The 20538-nt window shown below is 37.6% G+C and overlaps 1 protein-coding gene across 1 annotated transcript in view; it reads right to left on the reverse strand.

Annotated features, from left to right (window-relative positions):
• The window catches only part of DENND1B (DENN domain containing 1B), a 240237-nt gene that overhangs the window by 99693 nt on the left and 120006 nt on the right, over positions 1 to 20538 (reverse strand). Inside the window, exons 7-9 of the mRNA XM_074961176.1 lie at positions 19990 to 20070; positions 11393 to 11446; positions 7125 to 7235 (exon numbers count right to left, since the gene is read on the reverse strand). Coding sequence (XP_074817277.1) covers positions 7125 to 7235; positions 11393 to 11446; positions 19990 to 20070 — 246 coding nt within the window. The remainder of the gene's footprint in view (positions 1 to 7124; positions 7236 to 11392; positions 11447 to 19989; positions 20071 to 20538) is intronic.

Below are 20538 nucleotides of genomic sequence, written 5' to 3' on the forward strand. Positions count from 1 at the left end.
TTAACATAATGAAAGAATTCCTAGTGCATTCCTTTATATGTGAGCTTCTCCAGAAAGGGCTCACAGACAGTGAAGTCAAAACTTTAACTACAGTGCTTACAGACTGATCAGGCTGGTATTAGCTAAAACAAATATTGGTCAAAATGGAGATAACATTTAGACATCTGCTTCAAAGTGAAGCTTCCTTTCCACCTGCCACATAGGCCACAAAAGATACACTCTAGTTAACATATTACTGACAGCATGATGAGAAAGCTCCTGTCAGACGCTGGCCAGCCGGGTGTTTGAGACAAAATGCACAGCCCCAGCTGACTAGTTAGAGAAAGTCTGGTGAGGTACAATTATAGAGGCATATGACAGGCCTTCATGCTTGACTGACTTGAGAACCGATGACATGGCTTTAAACAGCAATCCTTCCTACCTCCCGGTCACAAAACAGCAATAAGTCAACTGATGCACTGTTGTAAAATCATGATTTATTCCTTTGCTTTGAATACATGAGACTATGGTATGATGTTCTGGTAGACTACCACAGCAGGTTCACTTGGGGCCTAAACATCTAGGGCCTGCCTACAGCATGCATAAAATCAATGTTCTCGCTCAGCCTTACTAGAAAAGCTTTCCACTCTAGCTTAATAATTTATGCAAAGATTGAATAAAAAATAAACTGTATTAAAACTACTAAATCCCCATTTAATTAATAAAACAATTCATACAAATATAGCAGTGGATGCTAAAATACTAATATACAAAAATACTCAATATTTTAACATGACATCTTAAACCAGTCCTCCTTATTCAGTAAAAGTGAAACAACAAAAATCACCTCTGAATATATCCCACGCAATGTTTCATTCACTCATTCCAAAGCGTAATTTGCTTTTCTTTTATAGATACCTGTTCAAAAGCTACAAATTGTAGTTTTTGCTACAAACAGATCTTACAGAACATGATCCTCAGGCTAGGTGAATCTAGCCCACTCTAATACTAAACCCCAAGCAAGCTGCAAGGTTGATAACAACCATATTATTAAAGGGAGCTGGAAAGCTGTACTAGTAAAAGAGTCAACAGCTAGGGCAAATAATGACCATGAAGCTGTAATAGAATTGAGTACAGGGAAGTTTCCACCTACACCTTTTTGTGCTCGCCATGCAGATTGCTATTAAAATTCAAGCAGAGGGAGTTTTTAAAAATAGAGGAATAACCCTTGCAAATCAGTTTATAGAAACATGCAAAAGATTAAACAGAGTTGCAATTATGAAAAGATGCATACAAAACAGAAGCCTGCTTGGTTGGGAATGAAATGCAAGCGTCTCACTGCATTAAACCTATTCGAACAAATTAGATTAAAAATGCAAATGGTACAATCACCAATTAAAAAGGCTAATTGATAACTTAATGATTCAACCTTCTCTTCTGTATACTCCCTCCCTCAAAGTAAACCTTCTTTATAAATGCAATATCGTATTTTTCTCTTGCTTTCATGTCAGGGCCAGTCCTTTATCTTGAATACAACAAACACATCAAATTTATAGCAGAGAAGTCCTAGACTTAAAAGAATTTTTTTCCAGATATATTCAAGTAATTTTGCATCCCCCACAAAAGAAGGGTAAGGAGAGATTGAGCGAAGCCTTGAATTATGCCTTTTGTTATCCATCCTTACTGCCCTGAGATAGTGAACCGAAACAGAGCTGATAACTTGAAAGTGACATCACAACCCAGTCTTCATGAACTGTCATAAACACTTGGTATTAAGTTAACCCCCAAAATAAGGGACAACTCCCTTAACAATAAAATGCATCTGATATCACTACCTTTGAAAGATAAATCTGCTTAAGAATCAAACTTTAATTTAGGAATATCAAAAGGATACCTTTTCAGCACAGTCAACAAAATACTATTTTATACATGCAATAGCCAAGAGAACTAAATCTGGCATACACATCACTCAAATAGAGACTGTTTGTTTATTTGGAATATTTTTATTAAGACACATGCATATTTAAATCCAGCAGTCAATCATTTTAATGAAGCAATGTATTAATCATACCAAAAAGCAAAGGTAATCATTCTTAACTATTGAAAATAGTTTTGATAGAATAATTTAGAAGAGTGATTATATATATATAAAAACAGTAAAGTACAGCAGTAAGTAATTCTACCAGCAGTCCTGTTCAATTTGTAAGAGAGGCTGTTATGGGAGATGGGGAGGCAATGTGTACTGAAGTCTTATGTCAGTGACCCTCAACTCTACATCTCTATTTTATCAGACCTCACTAGTGCAGTTGACCAATTTACCAAGTCCTTTGCCCAACATTCCCTGTAAACTGCACGTATGCACAGCCAAGCAACTGTTCTGTATCCACCACACATCACATTGCTGGAAGCACAGGTGGTGTAGCGGCACAAACTGCTCCCTGCCATGATTTGCTACTTTGCTGTTATTGATCCTGGTTGGGCAATCTGAGCATGCTCAGTAACATCTGCTGAAGCCGCTGCTGACTCTTCCCTCACTCAGAACTAAAACTGGCTCCCTGATATTAATGGGGGATACCAGAGTGCAGAGAGAGCAAATTGGAGGGGAGGGATGGCCTGAATTTATGTAGGGAAGTCAGATTGTATGTGCAGGGGAGTCAAACAGGTGCAAGCAGAGAAAAGAGAGAGGCAGATAGGCAAAATCAAAGACAGGGTAGGAGCCACGGTTAAGAAAGAGGGAGATGTGCTGCCTGAGAGTGGCAGAGGGGAAAATCCCAGGACAGCGAGGGACAGCAAGAAAAAAAAGTTACCCCCAATGAGCAGCACTTGCAGAAATAGGATGTAGGTAGCAGATGGGCTTACTCCCCCCTCCCTTGGCAGGACAGGGCATCTCAGCACCCTCTTCTCAGCGCAACAGGGAGGGATAAGGAGTTGGGTTGGGGGAGATAGGGGCTCCTAGGAGGAGATGGTAAGATGGCTCTCTCGAGGGCTGAGCTCCTGAACATGACACAGACGTTCCTAAAATATCTTAGGTAACAATTACAGTAGCCAATTTTCAAATATCAGTTATGAGACTGTTTTCCTTTCTTGTATTATTATTAATTACTGCTTGAAGATGGCAAAAATCGGTTTTGTTTGTGAGTACAGTTATCCAGCGTACCAACAAATGCCAAATGTGGTATTTTTAGTTTCACCCATGATCCTGAGTTTAATGATTAAATTTAAGAATCCTGAACAAAATTATTATTAGCAACAGCTCATAACTTAATCATGGGTGTCATTGCTACTAGATGTGAAAGAAGGTCTCAAGCATTCCAACAGTCCAACTATTGGCACACTACTGCACAATAATACATGTCTTTAAAACTCCCTGGACACACATACACATGATACCCTATCATAGTACAGATTTTTTCAAGTCCTTAACTACACATTTACATAATCCATACTTTAAACAGTCCTGAAATATTCACTTATACACTAGAATGTAATCTTTCTAAAAAGCAATTGCAATCCATTTTGTATACTCTCACAGTTCTGTGAGGGATTTCTCTCTCTTTTTTTTTTTTTTGTCCTTAATAACAAATTGTAAGCTTGCCCAAGGACAAAAATGTAACACTCAATGGAGTTTATAGCCCACTCAATACAAAGAAAATTTAGAAGGAACATTGTCTTTGCCAGTACTGTGCCTTGGAAATGGGCTAGCTGACTAACATTTAATCCAGTTAAGACTCTGATATTGTTGGTAGGTTGGGAAAAATAACCAGAAGAAACTGAGGAAGTGATATCAGCTCCGTCATTCATGGGAATTTGTCTGCGATCTGTTATTCGGGTTGACAACTTGTGGATTTTATTGTATCTTAAGCTGTTTTGGGATGGTCTCAATTACTATCTGGACAAGAATATCTTTTCACCTGTAGTTGGTCGAGAGATTGCAACATTTTCTTTCTGGTGAAGATTCCACCACAGTATCTATGTCACTTCACTAGTGGATTATTGCAAGGCAATTTTTATGGGGCTGCATCTTAAAACTGATCAGAAACTTCAGATAATTCAGAATACAGCTGCCCAGCCCTTCCAGACCCCCACAGGCCTTGTTCTCCCTGTACAGGTAGCAACGGGCATACACCAACCCCTGAGGGTTCATCCACTAAACACTCACAAAATTATCAGGCCTGCAGTTCCCCAAGGAATAGTACACCAGCATGCAAGTTTCAACTCAGAATCATCACTTAGTACCATAGCACTTAGATACATTTATAGTGAAAACAAGAATAAGTTTATTATAAGAAAACGGAGATTCAAGTGATAGAGAGTAAGAATATTAGAAACAAATGATTACATATAAAACAAAATCATGATTCATTTTCTAGAGACTAAATTCAAAGTAACAGGTTAACCTACTGTCTAAAGAAGTTTATTTCACCCAAAGTTCTCTACAGTGTTTTCAACCAATTCTGGTTGAGACCCCTTTGTCATGAAGCAAACTCATTGCACGTTTAGTTTCTAAGTGAAGGACGATAGGGGAGTTTTCTTTGCCCCCCAAATATAATACAGCAAACCTTTGAACAGCACCTCAAGATAAGGTTCTCTCCCCCTCTACCTCAGTTAGTTTCTTTCTGAAGTGCTCACAATCCTTCATTTGCATTCAGTTCAGACTGGTGATAGGAGACCCATTGTGAGCAAGACCATACTCAATTTACATGTAAAAAGATAGATGGAAATACATCTGTTGTCTGACAGAGAATCTGTTTCTCACCTCTGCTGCTGACCAGTTCCTAGACACAGACATTAAGAACATATTTTCTGTATATATACACATATATTTCTTGCACAACATTTGCACATGCGTTTTACCATCATACTGATGATGCACGTGACACTGGCTTTTATTTGAGACCTCACAGGACATTCTTTGGTGAACTAGAATGTTCATATCAGACTCAGGAGATTCCTGTAGCTCCTACGTGCCCCTTGCCAGTTGGCACTAAGAGGTTCCTTGGCCACAGTGTCTTACTATGCCGTTGAGATCAACTGAGATACTAAGGCTAACAGCCCTGGTCTTAAATGGGAGGGAGCTAGAGGCAAAAACAGGTCCGATTATACATCCCATTAAGCTTTCCAGGACAAAGCAGACTTAAACCTGGCTTAACTGACTAATACAGGATTCTTATAGGGGCATAAGGAACACCACACATCCTACACATCTCTTCTCCTACAGCAGCACTGGGGCTATTTATTGGACCCTTATGGCTCTTATATCTCTTATCAGGGACCAAGCATGCAGCTGGATTGGTGAGTTGCAAAGATGGCTTAATGCTACCTATTGCCCAACCCCTCTGGACTTCAGAATATAGGTCAGAGTTTGGCCAGCCTAGAGGGTGAGGATCAAGATGTTTTCTGTGAAGGAGCCACCATTTTAGAATTCTCTTCCCTCACGGGTTTGACAAAGTCCAAATTTGTTGTTCATGGTGTGATGCTCATCTGTTCTCCTAGGCTTTTTCAGGGAGGAAGGATGGGTGAAGTGATGGGAAGCTGATAATGTGAAATGTTGGTTTGGGGTAGGGGAGACAGGGAGGACTTCTGCATTTGGATATCAGTTCAAACTGTTTATTGCTTATCTTTTATTGATAAGTTTTGTACATGCACTACTCTTGATGGATGCATTTTAGATAAACTGAAATAACTATTGGACTGTATGAGTGAAATGGGTGATTCTAGCCTAGTCTGAATTTAACGGAAAAGATCTAGCTTTTAAAAGTCAAAGGCACTGGGATTTGAATAGAAGGATCTTTTTTTGCAAGCTTACAGTACTTACATCATCAACTGCTTTCTAAAAGCTGCACATCACTCATTCAATATCAAACTATTTATGGGTTATTTAGCTTGGCTCTGCTCCTGCACCTTGTGGCATGCGAACTGATGTGCTTGCATTAAGACCCACTAAAGTCATGTGGGACTCTGCACAATGCAGCAGCCATACAAGTTGTATATTTGGGGACTTGTGATATTTTCTTTTTCTTTTTTAATTGTAGGAACTGCTGCTACTTACTAGCATCCTTTGGCAACACAGGGTTTTTCGCACACAACATTTTTGACTCAATGGAATTTAAATTACTCTTTATACACCATATATTCTCTGAGTTCTCAAAAAATATTACATAACATAGAAATTTGTTTTTAGAAACATAATAGTACATCTGTATCTCTCTGAAAAGTTGCTCCGAATTGTGTTTTTAAAACTGCATCTAAATCCTGCTCCCAAACAAAACTGTTCATTTACTCTTCAGTAAAGTTAGTAATGTTGAATTACTACTATGGAAAATGTGTCAGACAAAAGGCTTTATATAGCACTGCTTAAAAGAAATAAAAGGATTTTCTGTGATTGAGTTTTAACAAAAGATTAAAGCTACTAAATGACAAATATATATTATGACACAAATTGGTTTGTAAAATGATAGTCACTTGCAACCTGAGTTAACCTCTCAAGCATGCATCAAACTATAAGAAAATCTCAAAGTTTAAAACAAAAGAATATCTGAATATTTAGATATGTTTTTGTAACCAAACATAGACATTCTTTCGTTTTCCCATTGACATAAGGAAAAACAGTTCAATGTGGGCAGTACCCTAAAACCTGTAATAAAAATGCTATTTTGAGTTGTAAATTATTATCAGCCACAAGAGCTGTTCCAAATCAGAGCTATTACAGTATATACCCCAAACCACTACTCTGCAACAAAGATGAATCTACCTATTACCTGGTTAGGATAGCAGCTATTATCATGGCCCCTTGATTTCCTTCAAGTAGCTCCAATGGAATAAGCCACAAGTGAATAATAAAGATCTTATAATAGCCCTTAAGAATTCTTTATAGGGAGCAGGCACAGAAATGAACTCTGGAGAGTTAAAGAACTCTCATCTCCTGATAAGAAAAAATAATTAACCTGACTTAATGTATCTGAGTAGGTCTTATATAAATCAGACTTTGGTACTTCAAGAGCCAGATTAAAACCATATATCAAAAAAGTATGTAGATATTGTCTTACAAGTACACATGGAACATATCTAAATCTGCAGAGGTCTGTAGGTCTTTTTATGAAGTGCTCAATATATTCTACTTAAAAGGAGATGTGTGAAGTACTTACAGTGCTTAGTTTGCTAGAGGTAATAATGATTCGTCTCTCATGCAACATACTGGCATAAAGTTGCATCATGTTGTTCACATCCACAGCAACAAAATATTCAGTAAGATTTCTCTGTTTAAATAAATAAATAAAAATGTTAACATATATTAACAACGGTAATTGATTGGAACATTTTTACATTATTTATAAAATTTCTTACAATACAAATGAAAATCAATCCTGCCAGAGAAACGTGTCTGTTCATTAAATATCTGCATTCATACAATTCCTTGCCATTTTAAGCACAAAGTAAAATTAACTTTAAGATCATCTCTTCATTTTGTATGTTTAATTATCCTTCTGGGTGGAGGGGAACTTTGTATTTTCAACAAATTTGGAAACATGGAAACTTTGGAATAATATGTGCTAGTTCTGTTTAAAACAGCTATTCATTTTTATTTATATTTTGGGTTTTTAGTATGAATGCATCATGGGCCCTAGGTGACTATACATTAAAATTTTTAAAAATGCATTACTTTGTAAAATATATACAAAAGCATTCACAAAGACTTAATACCAACCCTAATAAATTCAACTAGTAAATTCCTCGTTGTATGCAGTGTTGTTGTAGCCATCTTGGTCCCAGGATATTACAGAGAAAAGGTGGGGGAGGTAATATCGTTTATTGGACCAATTTCTGTAAGCTCAAAAGCTTGTCTCTCTCACCAACAGAAGTTGGCCCAGTAAAAGAGATAACCTCACTCACTTTGTCTCGTTAGTAAATTCCTCCTCATTAATGCATAAACCAAGAAGTTTAATCCATATAAGAAGATTCCAGATATGTCACTCTATATGTCACTCTGAAGCCTAAAATGTCTGTTGAGTCAGTGTGAAGCACTGGAAACAGCTACAAGTGTTGCTAAGGGCACTTCTTGTTCAGAATATCACCAGGTTCATTCATCACTGGGATTCTTGGTCTGTTATTGTCAAATTTTTAAGTTCTCAGCCATTTTGACTTGACAAATTATTCCCATGTGGCATCCAGCTGGTAAGGCATGTATGTATACTATGCCAAGATTCCTAAACCAGGGGTTCTCAAACTGGGTGTCGGGACACCTCAGGCGGTAGTGAGGTTATTACGTGGGGGGTCGGGAGCTATCAGCCTCCACCCCAAACCCTGCTTTGCCTCCAACATTTATAATAGTGTTAAATAGATTAAGAAGTGTTTTTAATTTATAAGGGGGGGTTGCACATGGAGGCTTGCTATGTGAAAGGGGTCACCAGTACAAAAGTTTGAGAACCTCTGTCCTAGACCATTGTGATATCAGTGGTAACTCAACCAATCATTAGCCTTACTCTACAGCTAATATGCACACAACAATATCATTGGTTGTCTGAAGGAGACTACACAGATGGTGGATTATTTGACCCAGCTGCCATTGTTCTGTAGAATCACCCACACAACAACAGAACCAGCACATACAATAACTACAAATATATATAACCCCTCACTGTAGTACACACTTCTGATCTGCCAGCTGCACGAAACAACACAAATCTCCAGCACAACCCCACCCCCACCAAATGAAAATCAACACAATCACACACACCACCACTACCTGGGATTTGTGGTCTGTCACTGTCGATGTTCTCAGTCATTTTCAGCTTTTATATGCATGACTTTATGTATTACACCTGTGTAACAGCACGGGCCTTCAGCTACTAGTATTTTTATTAATGTGAAATGGTAGAATGGATCTGACTAGACAGCTGCCTTAATTTCATCCTGACAGCTGGCCATTGGCAGTACCTATACAGGGTAACCATTTACTCCATAATGGGCTGAATCCCACGGTTTAGGGTACGCCATGGTTGGTGGGGACAAGGAACCCAAATGGGACTCACAGCTGTCAGTTAGGTTTCTCCAGCCTCTACGGATGGTGTGGCCCAGCATCTGACCTCATGGTTCACTAATTACGGGGGGAGAAGAGGTGTCTCAGATTGCATGGTCAGGGATGATGAGTCTTAAATTTCATAGGTCCTAAACTGAACAGGACAGCAGCTATCACTGGCCAGCCAGGGGGCTCAGAGTGCAGGTAGAGTTTCTTCCTGAAGTCCATCTCACATTCCATCACCCCCAACCAATTGTATGGTCAAACCTTCCCCCCTACTCCAGGTTTCCTGCAATTCCACACCTGTAGAATTTGTCCCTTGGTCTAGCTATGACATCAGAGTGTGCTACCCTGCCAGGCTCTCACAATGCCAAAAAGAGCAGGGGCATGATGATTAATGTTACTCTCAGCTCTACTGGTTGGCCCACAGGTCCTGTGCCCTCAGTATCCTGGGGGGTTTAGAGAAGATGCTAAGTCCCTCTGCCATTAACTCCCTTCATATGACAAAGATGCCAAACACACTCACCCCCTCTAAGGGGTAGCGGGAACAAGATTACTTCCAGACTGCACCGGGCTGGAAAGAGAGGGGAAATTCCTGTTCACCGGAACTGGGCTAATACTGCAAATAAACCTTAAATAAATAAATATTTGTTTACATTTTGCTTGGGTAAGAATGGTCACCTTCTCCCTTGTGATTGTACTTTGGGGCATGGGGTAGAGAAAGGAGAGTGAGTAAAAATTGTAAGGTGAGGCCTTGACATTTTCAAAGCATGAGGATGCAACTGTGTAGGGCCCAATTTCACATAAATTGGGGCATACTGCATAAATCCCAGGAGAAAGCCTACAAAGTAATCCCTGGCCCTGGGGCATCAGGGCTCAGAGCTGATGAACGAGATGAAGGCAGGGGCCGCTAGGACCCAAATTGTTGTGTGGAGAAAGGAACCGTGGCTCTTTGAACAGCATGTTAATATCCCATCTGAGAGATGTGTGCCATGATAACTGGATTGATTCTAAATTCCCAAGGACTAGCTGCATAGCATCTTATTTATATCGCGGTTCTGTGTTGCTAAAGCTGCAGAAAAGTCAAAAGGTACATCTAGCTCTTCACTTCTGTAAAGCACTCTACATTGCTATGTAGATTTATTTATTTTTGCTAAAAATGTCAGATTTATTTATATTTTAAAAGTAAGTGTTCATTGCAATATTTTAAGCTTCACAGCAAAGAATTAGTGGTCTACAGTTTATTATTAATTTACTACTGTTTGCCCCCATCTATTTACTCCCCATGTAAAATCACAGCATCTTATTACTTCTTCTTAGACTGAAAGGATGGGACACACAGTTACAAATGGAATCAGTGGGAAAGAGATGGTAGAGAAAGGCACCTCTACTTCCATTTCCATTTCCTTTCCTTCCTGTGAACTGTATAAAAGTATACAGCATCACTTTCACAACAACCACAGCATCTATCAACCACAGGCACAGATCTGAAATACTTCAGTGAATCAATATTCTGCTATGTGCATCACATAATTTCTTCATGCCACCATGCAGACTTAATTTTCTGGGCAGGAGGGGAGGATATCATAATTTCAAAACTGTAGCAAATGGCCAGCTATAGCATGAATGCCCTTGATCCCACATTTAAATGCAAGATTTAAAGAAGGTGGGCTATTTAAATAAGCTACGCTTTCAATGGCTAGTTATTAAACATGCAGTCAAGCACACACTTGAAGATCACAGACACTACATTTGCAGCCTGCTTAATGTATTTATCTGGCCTCCATCACATATTTGAATTCTGTAGAATGCAAACCTTCATTTAAACAAAGAAAAATCTTTTAACCATTAGAGCTGTCAAGATGACCTTCCAAATGTGAACCCGTGTGTCTTAGGTAGCTTGAAACAACAGCACTCAGAAAAATAAATTGCTTCCATTCATCTCAATGGGATGTTAATTCTGGCACTTAAATATGCAATTTTGGGGGGCCAGATATTCAAATAACTCAGGTGCATAAGTGGCAGGCATGATTTCTATACATAATTACCATAAATGCACATACAAATTGAGTAACTGAATGTGCAAATGATCAAACAATGTACAGAAATGGTAGTCATAAAAATACCTTGTATAATTTTTTATCACTGGATGATGCTCAATGCAGTAGTTCTTTCACTAACTGAAGATTCTGTAATTAGACAAAGGCTGTATTCTCCCCTCATTCTTTGTAAAAACCTCTGATTGACACCAGTATGAGATCTGCTGTGGAAAGCAGTATATGGCTCTAACTTTGTAGGCCCAGCTATAGACCATAATTACGAATTTAATTCAGCCACACCCATCGAACAAGGTTAACACTGCTGGTTAGATATTTAAAAACAAACAAACATACTTACACTTTCTGGGATTGTTGGCAATCCAGTTACATCAGGAGTAATGAAGTACGAATGCTAATCAATGGGGTGGAGGGAAAACAAAATTAATATTTTGTGCAGAAAGAGACTAAGAGAGAGAGAGAGTGTGTGTATGTGAGATAAAATAAAGCAGACCAGAACACCAAAGATCAGTAGATCAAAAATCAACATGCCATTGTTTTAGAGTCATATTGAAATTATGCAAATTTTAAATACTGTGCCAAGACTGAGTGTAAGAAACAGCAGATTCAATTTGGGACTAACAATTAAGAGTTTATGACCCATAATTTCCCCCCAACAAAAATTTATAGGAGGAAAAATCATTCACCTAAGAAAATAAATTCATTAGGACAGAGAGAACGTTATTGCAGGTACAGTTCCCCTCAATTTAACAACAATCTTTAAACAGAAAATTAGGATAAGACTACTTGACTTTCTCACATTAATCTATGACAAATATTAACAACCTTATACAACTTTATATATTTAAAGGTTGAGCATGAGTCAGGATTTAAATACAGACCAGATTAAACTCAGTACAGATGTAATTCACTAATTTACATTAATCCAGTGACTTCAATACTTAGACAAGGAATTAATTTGGTTCAATTAGTTTAACATATCATTAGTGTCCTAGCCTAAATCTTGTAGGAGAAAAAACTTTATTTATCCCATTTTCTTAGTGAGCATGTACTCTACAATTTAAAATAACTGCCTCTGTTTATATCGATCTATAGATTTATATCTATATTTAGATATAGATATTTGAACAACCAATATAAAAATCAAATGTATCTCTCGTCAAACTTTAAAAAGATTAACTAGAACATGATGAAGTATATAAAAATTTTAGTATAGCTAATGTAATTTATTATTGCTATTTACTATATGCATGTAGGAAGATCTTACTGCACCAGATTGATGGACTTAAAGAACATTTTCTCCTTAACAATAATTAGTTTATTTGACACTAGCTAAAAAGTCCAAACACTAGCTATACAAAAAACAATGCATTACATGAACATTGTGCCCTGTGCACAATAAATAAACCAAGGTACAGATGTGCATTAATATATTTATGAAAGATGAAAATTATTTTTCCCAATTGCTAAGACCAAGAATACACCCAGATCAATGAAAAAGTCCTCTGTTTTCTGTTTATACCAAACATTGAATTCTTTTCTCCTCCCTCACTGCCACACACACACACACACAGTATTTAAGGCCACAGAATATTATTCAGTAGTAACTTAGAAGTGAAACAATCAATGATTTTCTAACTGTTCATAATTTTAACAGAGAACTAATCAGTTCAATGATCAGAACAGCAGAGATGTGCTATGGGAAGCCATCACCCACTACTGCCAGACACCAGAGCCATGATTTGCTACAGTAGAACCTCAGAGTTATGGACACCAGAGTTATGAACTGACCAGTCAACCACACACCTCATTTGGAACCGGGAGTACAAAATCAGGCAGCAGAGACAAAAAAAAAAAAAAAGCAAATACCATACTGTACAGTGTTAAATGTACACTACTAAAAAAAATAAAGGGAAAGTTTAAAAAAATAGATTTGACAAGGTAAGTAAACTGTTTCTGTGCTTGTTTCATTTAAATTAAGATGGTTAAAAACAGCATTTTCTTCTTCAGCATAGTAAAGTTTCAAAGCTGTATTAAGCCAATGTTCAGTTGTAAACCTGTGAAAGAACCACCATACCGTTTTGTTCAGAGTTATGAACAACCTCCATTCCTGAGGTGTTGGTAACTCTGAGGTTTTACTGTATTTCCAGTGGAAATAATTTATACTCCAAGTACTGCAACGTATTATGAGGTCTCTTAGGGAGACACACAAGATCTTGTATTAGGTATGAAATTAACCAGTGCTGGCCACTGTCATGCTTCTGCTACTTAAAAAGTGGCAGTGAGATTAAATGTAGGATATTTATTCCATTTTAAATTTTGTTTTGCTTTTGTAGTCGGATTACAATTCACACATACTGCAGTTTTAAAATAAGGTTAGTATAAAGAGAAATATATTAATAAAGATTGGGTTTTTAAGACTAGAAAACCACAGAATAATCATTTTCCAAAAGACCATATATGAACATCCTGAAATCAGAGACATCATCTGGCAAGTAATTATTTCTTTCATCGGTAGGATTTAGGTAGCCAGTTCTTTTAAACTCACCGATACTAGGTACGGCTGATTTTTCAGAACTTGCTCACTTGCAAAAAACATCTCTTGATTCTTATGCAACATGAGAGAAAAATCGAACATTTTGTTTTTTAAACCAAAAAATTACATCTGATTCATAACATTTTAACTATAAAAGGAACTGGGGCAAAGATTTCATATGCGATAATCTTTTTAGAAGAATGAAAATGCTGAATGACTTAATCAGTAGACTTTCAGGTTCTGACCTTCTACATAACAATGCAAGACTCATTTGTTGAATATAATTAACTAGAATAATATAACAGATCAACAGAGAATGCATAATAGCCATGAATAAAATGGCAGGGCATAAAATGTATCTGCAGGGTGATTAAGCAAAGTTAAAGATTGGGGTTTTTTGTATTTTTGTTGGTTAACAAAGTAGAAAATCTCATTACGTTGTGTGCTGTATCTACCTAGGAGTTAGACTTTAGTTTTTTAACAATTAATGATGACATCACCCATGCCTGGGTTCCATATATTGAAACAAATTTCCTTGGTTGGACAGTTCTGATCTCACCTCCTTAGCATCAAAGCAGTCACACTGTGATATAAAAGCATCTCAGTGCAGCTGAAGTATAGGTATCAGTAAGAGTCCATAACTTTCTACCACCCCCCAATAAAGCTCTATCTAGAGGTGCAGCTTTATGACTCACACACTCCAATGTACATGTAATCAGGGGAATGGACAGGCTTGAAGTGTGGTAATAGTCAGAAGGGTAACTCACTCATCAGATTTGTTACCCGTGTATATTCAGACCACAACTGGCTAACATTTCTGACAAAAGTGAACCATTATTACTTTTTATTCCTGTTAGCTAAACAGGGCCAAAACATCAAAGGGCTTGTCTACACGGCACCACAGTGACAAACAGAGTGTGAACTGGAGAGCTCACGAAGCTTTGACGTGCTAGCTGCCTTGTGTAGATGGTCCCGGTGCAAACTAAAAGATGTTTACTTCACAGTAATGTAGTGCTTCCAAAACAGGATGTTAACACAAATCAGGTACTTTTTAGTTTGCACCAGTAGCATCCATGTGGAGCAGTTTGCATGCCGTGTTTTAGTGAGCTCTGCAGCTGACACCTCAGCAGTACAGCTGAAGGGCGTTGTAAACAGAGTCTGAGAGTGTGTGACCTGGATTCCAGTATGGCTCACATATCAACAGAATGCTTTGATATGGTAAGTTCCATCTGAAGAATCTTTTTTTTTTTAACTAGTGCTGATGTGTGAGACGGAAAGACCACAGCTTGGCTTCCACATCCCAGGATGAGTTTGTGGAGTTTTTTTCCAACTGTCAGCATCTTTTTACTTCTGCACCAAGAAATTTGATCTAGACCCACTCAGGGACAGTCAACATGGAATTCCATAGTGCCATTTTTATAGTCATTTTTCAGACTATAACTTAACTTTAAATCTATTAGCATCCACAGGTTAAGACCTTGCCACTTACAATATGGGAGAAAGGGACATAACAAACAGACATAAAAATTTAAGCCAGGCTGCAGACTAAAACAGTTTCTGGAGTCCTGCAACAGTGCCAGTTACCAGGGCACATGGCTCTAGATCAAGTTCAGCAAGGACTTCTCACACAGTTTGACTGATTCAGTCCATATGTTTATTTGTTAAAGGTCCTAAAATTTGGTCCCACACCACTTCCTGTCTTTATTTGCAGCCCAACACTTGGCATTGGGTCTGCATTTATATAAGTACCTTTCATCTAAATGACAGGTTTCAGAGTAACGGCCGTGTTAGTCTGTATTCGTAAAAAGAAAAAAGAAAAGGAGTACTTGTGGCACCTTAGAGACTAACCAGTTTATTTGAGCATGAGCTTTCGTGAGCTACAGCTCACTTCATCGGATGCATAGCATATCGTGGAAACTGCAGAAGACATTATATACACATTATATACACATTATACACACACATACTCTGTGTGTATATAATGTCTTCTGCAGTTTCCACGATATGCTATGCATCCGATGAAGTGAGCTGTAGCTCACGAAAGCTCATGCTCAAATAAACTGGTTAGTCTCTAAGGTGCCACAAGTACTCCTTTTCTTTTTTCTTTCATCTAAATGGATTCCAAAGCAAAAATTGTTTAGCACAGTACTCTCTCCTTCCCCCAGACACGCAGGGGATGATGGCCAAAGGAACAGCTTCCCTTCCAGTCAGCCCACAGTTTAGCTAATCCCACCTCTTCCCTCCATCCTCTTAACCCAAAGGAGAGGGGAACCCATTGGAGAAGCCATGATCCCTTTCTTGCTGCTGGCCAGACAAAGCCCCACCCCTTTAAAGTAGCATGGAACACATTTTAACACCGGCAATCTCTCTAAAACGAAATGCAACAACTGTAAAGGAGAACAGTAGCAATTCTCAAGAGGTAAGAGAGGGAATGAAGAAGCTTGCTATATCCAATTGTGACTATAGTAGAAATTTTAAATAGGAAGAATGTAAATTGCAATACTTTTGCAACACAATACTACAATACTCTTGCAAAAAGTGCCAAGGTATAGTATTAAATGATATATTGGTTTTCTTTTCTAAAATATATTCCACTTGGTTGTTCTCTTTAAAATAATTTGAAATATTTTGAAGATGTTGAAACATTTGAGAGCCATAAAAATTATTTGAGGGCTGGATAAAATGAAAGACAAAGAGCTCAATCTGTTTAGTTTGGGGGGGGGGGCGGGAAGAAGAGTGAGAGGTAACTTGATTACAGTATGGGCAGAAATACTAGGTACTAAATGACTTCAATCTATCAGAGAAAGATATAACAAGAACCAACAGCTGGAAGCTCAAGCCAGACTAATTTAAATTAGAAATTTGGCACAAATTTTCAACAGTAAGGTTGATTAACCATTGGCACAAGTACTAAGTGGTAGATTCTCTATCTCTCAGTGACTCTAAATCAAGACTGGATGTCCTTTTAGAAGATGAATATAAATCATAAAATAGGAACTGTAGAAAACTGATAAGGGAAGCAAAGGGAACAAGGTGAAATCTATGGCCAATAGAGTAAAGGACAACTTTTTTAAGTACAACAGGAACAAAAAGAATCCTAATAACAGAACCAGTTCATTAGTAGATGGAAATAGTTGAAATATCAATAATAATACAGAAAAGGCTTAAGTATTCAATACATATTTCTATTTTGGTACTTGGGAAAAAACAGATTATGCCGTCATATCATACATCAACTCTCTTTCCACTCCACTAATATCTCAGAAGAATGTTAAACAGGAGCTACTAAAGTTAGACATTTCTAAATCAGCACGTCCAAATACCTTCCATCCAAGAGTTTTAAAAGAGCTGGCTGAGGAGCTCACTGGACCGTTAGTTTATTTTCAATAAATCTTGGAACACTGGGAAAGTTCCAGAAGACTAGAAGAAAGCTAATGTTGTGCCAATTTTTAAAAAGGGTAAACGGGATGACATCAATCCTGGGCAAAATAATGGATCAGCCAATATGGGTCTCAATTAATACAGAATGAATTGGTACTGGAATTAATGCAAATCAACACGGTTATATGGGAAAAAAGATAGTGTCAAAGTAACTTGATTTTTTTTGGATGATATTACAAGTTTGGTTGATGTAATATATTTAGACTTCTGTAAGGCGCTTGACTTGGTATCACATGACATTTTGATGAAAAAATTATACAGATATAAAATTAACATGGCACACATTAAATGGATTAAGAGCTGGCTACTGATAGGTCACAAATGTAATTGAAAAGATTGAATCATCATCAAATGGAGGTGTTTCTAGGACCCACAGGATCAGTTCTTGACCCTATGCTCTTTAATGTTTTTATTAATAATCTGGAAGAATGCATAAAATCGTCACTGATAAAGTTTGCAGATGACACAAAATTTGGGGGAGTGGTAAATAATGAAGAGGATAGGTCAATACCATAGAGCAATCTGGATCACTTTGTCAGCAAGCAAGCAAACAATATGCATTTTAATATCACTAAATGTAAATGTATACATCTAGGACCTAAGAATGTAGGCCACACTTACAAGACAGGGGACTCTACCCTGGGAAGCAATGACTTTGAAAAAGATTGGGGGCATGGTCAATAATCAGCTGAACATGAGCTGCCAGTGTGGCCAAAAGGGGTAATATAATCATTGGATGCACAAACAGGGGAAACTCATGTAGGAGTAGAGAAGTTATTTTACCTCCGTATTTGGCACTGGTGTGACTATTGCTGGAACACTGTGCCCAGTTCTGGTGTCCACAATTTAAGAAGGATGTAGATAAATTGGACAGGGTTCAGAGAAGAGCCACAAGAATGATTAAGTGAGCTGTAGCTCACGAAAGCTTATGCTCAAATAAATTTGTTAGTCTCTAAGGTGCCACAAGTACTCCTTTCCTTTTTAAGAATGATTAAAGGATTAGAAAACATGCCTTATGGGGTAGACTCAAGGAGCTCAATCTAGTTAGCTTAACAAAGAGAAGGTTATGGGGTGATTTTATTACAGTCTACAAGTATTTACATGAGGAACAAATATTTAATAATGGGATATACAATCTAGCAGAGAAAGATATAACACAACCCAATTGCTGGAAGCCAAAGCTAAACAAACTCAGACTGGAAGTAAGGTGTAAATTTTTAACTGTGAGAGTAATTAACCACTGGAACAACATACCAAGAGTCATGGTAGACTGTCCATCACTGATAATTTTTAAATCAAGATTGGATGTTTTTCTAAAATATGTGGTCTAGGAATTATTTTGGGGAAGTTGTATGGCCTGTGTTATACAGGAGGAGAGACTAGATAATCACAATGATTCCTTCTGGCCTTGGAATCTATGAAAGATATGCTTTCGCCAAACACAAGTTATACTTTAGTCAGACACAAGTTATCAGGTTCAACACAGGGATAACTGGGTGAAATGTAATGGCCTGTCATATACAGGTCCAACTAGATGGTCCAATGGTCCCATCAGTTCTTAAACTCTATGAATCTAAGAAACTTGATTCTTTTTGTATTGCTATTTATGATATTTCATTTGGGAAACACTTATTTGCAAAGCAGCAAAAAACAACTGACATTTGTAGTCACTTCCTTACATGTGTACCAGCATCACTGATGATGTGAGCTAGAAGATGCTCCAAGAACTGTACATTAGGCCAACAGAAGAATCACAAAACACTGTTTTATCCAGGCTGTAATAAAAATGTAATTTTAGATTAAACTTCTCAACAATGAAGAAGTTTAAATTTAAAAAAAGGAAGACCCCAATACTGTTAATCCAGATGCAGTCAGCAACCAGATTCCAATCATTTTAAGGACAGTTCACATTTTGAGTCAATTGAAAATATTACCCCAAACAATTCTAAACACAAATCGGAAATACTATATATTATATGCAAAAAACTTACAACCTAATGCTTCATTAATATTACAGATTCAAAAGACAAAAAAGGTCAAGAACTGCAAAAATTTTGGTCTCATATTAACATTAACTTGCCTACATTTGGCATGCTGCTTTATTTTTCTACCCAACCAGTATATATTTTAGCATGCCATTCAAAAATACCATTTCACCCAGAAAAAATATTAATTATGAAAGGTGCAAGTATCAAAAATTGGGTGGGGTGGGGTGTAATAGGCACCTATATAAGATAAAGCCCCAAATATTGTGACTGTCCCTATAAAATCAGGACATCTGGTCACCCTATCTCAGGGAGTTGTACTCTTTGAAAAGCAAATCCAGTATGATAGCAGTAAGTGATGAGTACAACAGTTTGCTGTTCCTGTGGGAGCCATAATCATCCACAATTTTAGGACACATTCCCACATCAGCTTACATGTGTGCAAGTTCATTGGTCTGGACCTGCAGAAATCTTTACACAGTTCAGTAAAACCCTCCCTACCCTTTTCCGCACCCCACCCTGGCATGATCAAGCACAAATGGGAAAAGGGTGCAACTGCAGGCAGGCAGTAGAAAAGCCAAGCTCAGACTGACATATGACATACCCTTCCCTACTCAGGTGTTCAGAGGCCATGGAGCGGATCTTGATCCACAGCAGGAGGAACTAAAGATACTCATCTGAGACAGCTGGCAATGAACAAGATAGGGAGTAGCATTGCCAGTTGCTATGGTAGCTTGCCCTCTTACCCATGCAGCAAACCTCAATTTCTGCTAGGTTAGGATTGGAGTCTGCATAGACACACACACACACACATTTTACATAGTAAGTGAATACAGTATGGTAAGCCATTTAACAATAGGAGGCAATATGATGAGATGATAATAATTTAGCACCAATACCCAGGTTTTGTCTGGGGTTTTTGACAAGAAACTGAGTACATTTTTACAATAGAGAGACATTACACAGGATACCTACCACGTTTAAACTGACAGGAGTGTTTGCCTTTGGCACAGGGTGGCTATACAGTGATTTTAACATATCATTCAAGTCATTTTCCTACAGGAAATATTTAAAAAGAAGTACTTAATAATCATATACAAAGAATACATATTCCTTTTTAACAAATATATTTTCATTTCATCACAGATAATCTCATAGTGCAACTGCCATATATTAAAGTACAAGCACAATCTACTTTTATGGCTCAAAGAATGATCATCACTTGCAAGTTCTGAAGTCAGTTTCTTTAACATTTATTTTCTTTCTCTACACTTCCTGATATACACATGTAATTTAACCATGTTACTTGAACCCCTTCAAAATGGTTCAAGCTAAAAATGGTATTAAAGCAATTTATCTGGCCTGACAACACCTTTCAAAAATTGTATTAGCCTTTGGGTCTCTCTATACAACATTTACCTGAATTTATAATCAAGCAAAGATATGGTGGACTCTAAATATGGCTTGGATCTGTACACAACATGGTTAGCACAAGTTTAATCACCATGGCAGTTAATGTGCCTA

Source organism: Natator depressus, chromosome 8 (genome assembly GCF_965152275.1).
Source record: "Natator depressus isolate rNatDep1 chromosome 8, rNatDep2.hap1, whole genome shotgun sequence".
NCBI lineage: Eukaryota > Metazoa > Chordata > Testudines > Cheloniidae > Natator > Natator depressus.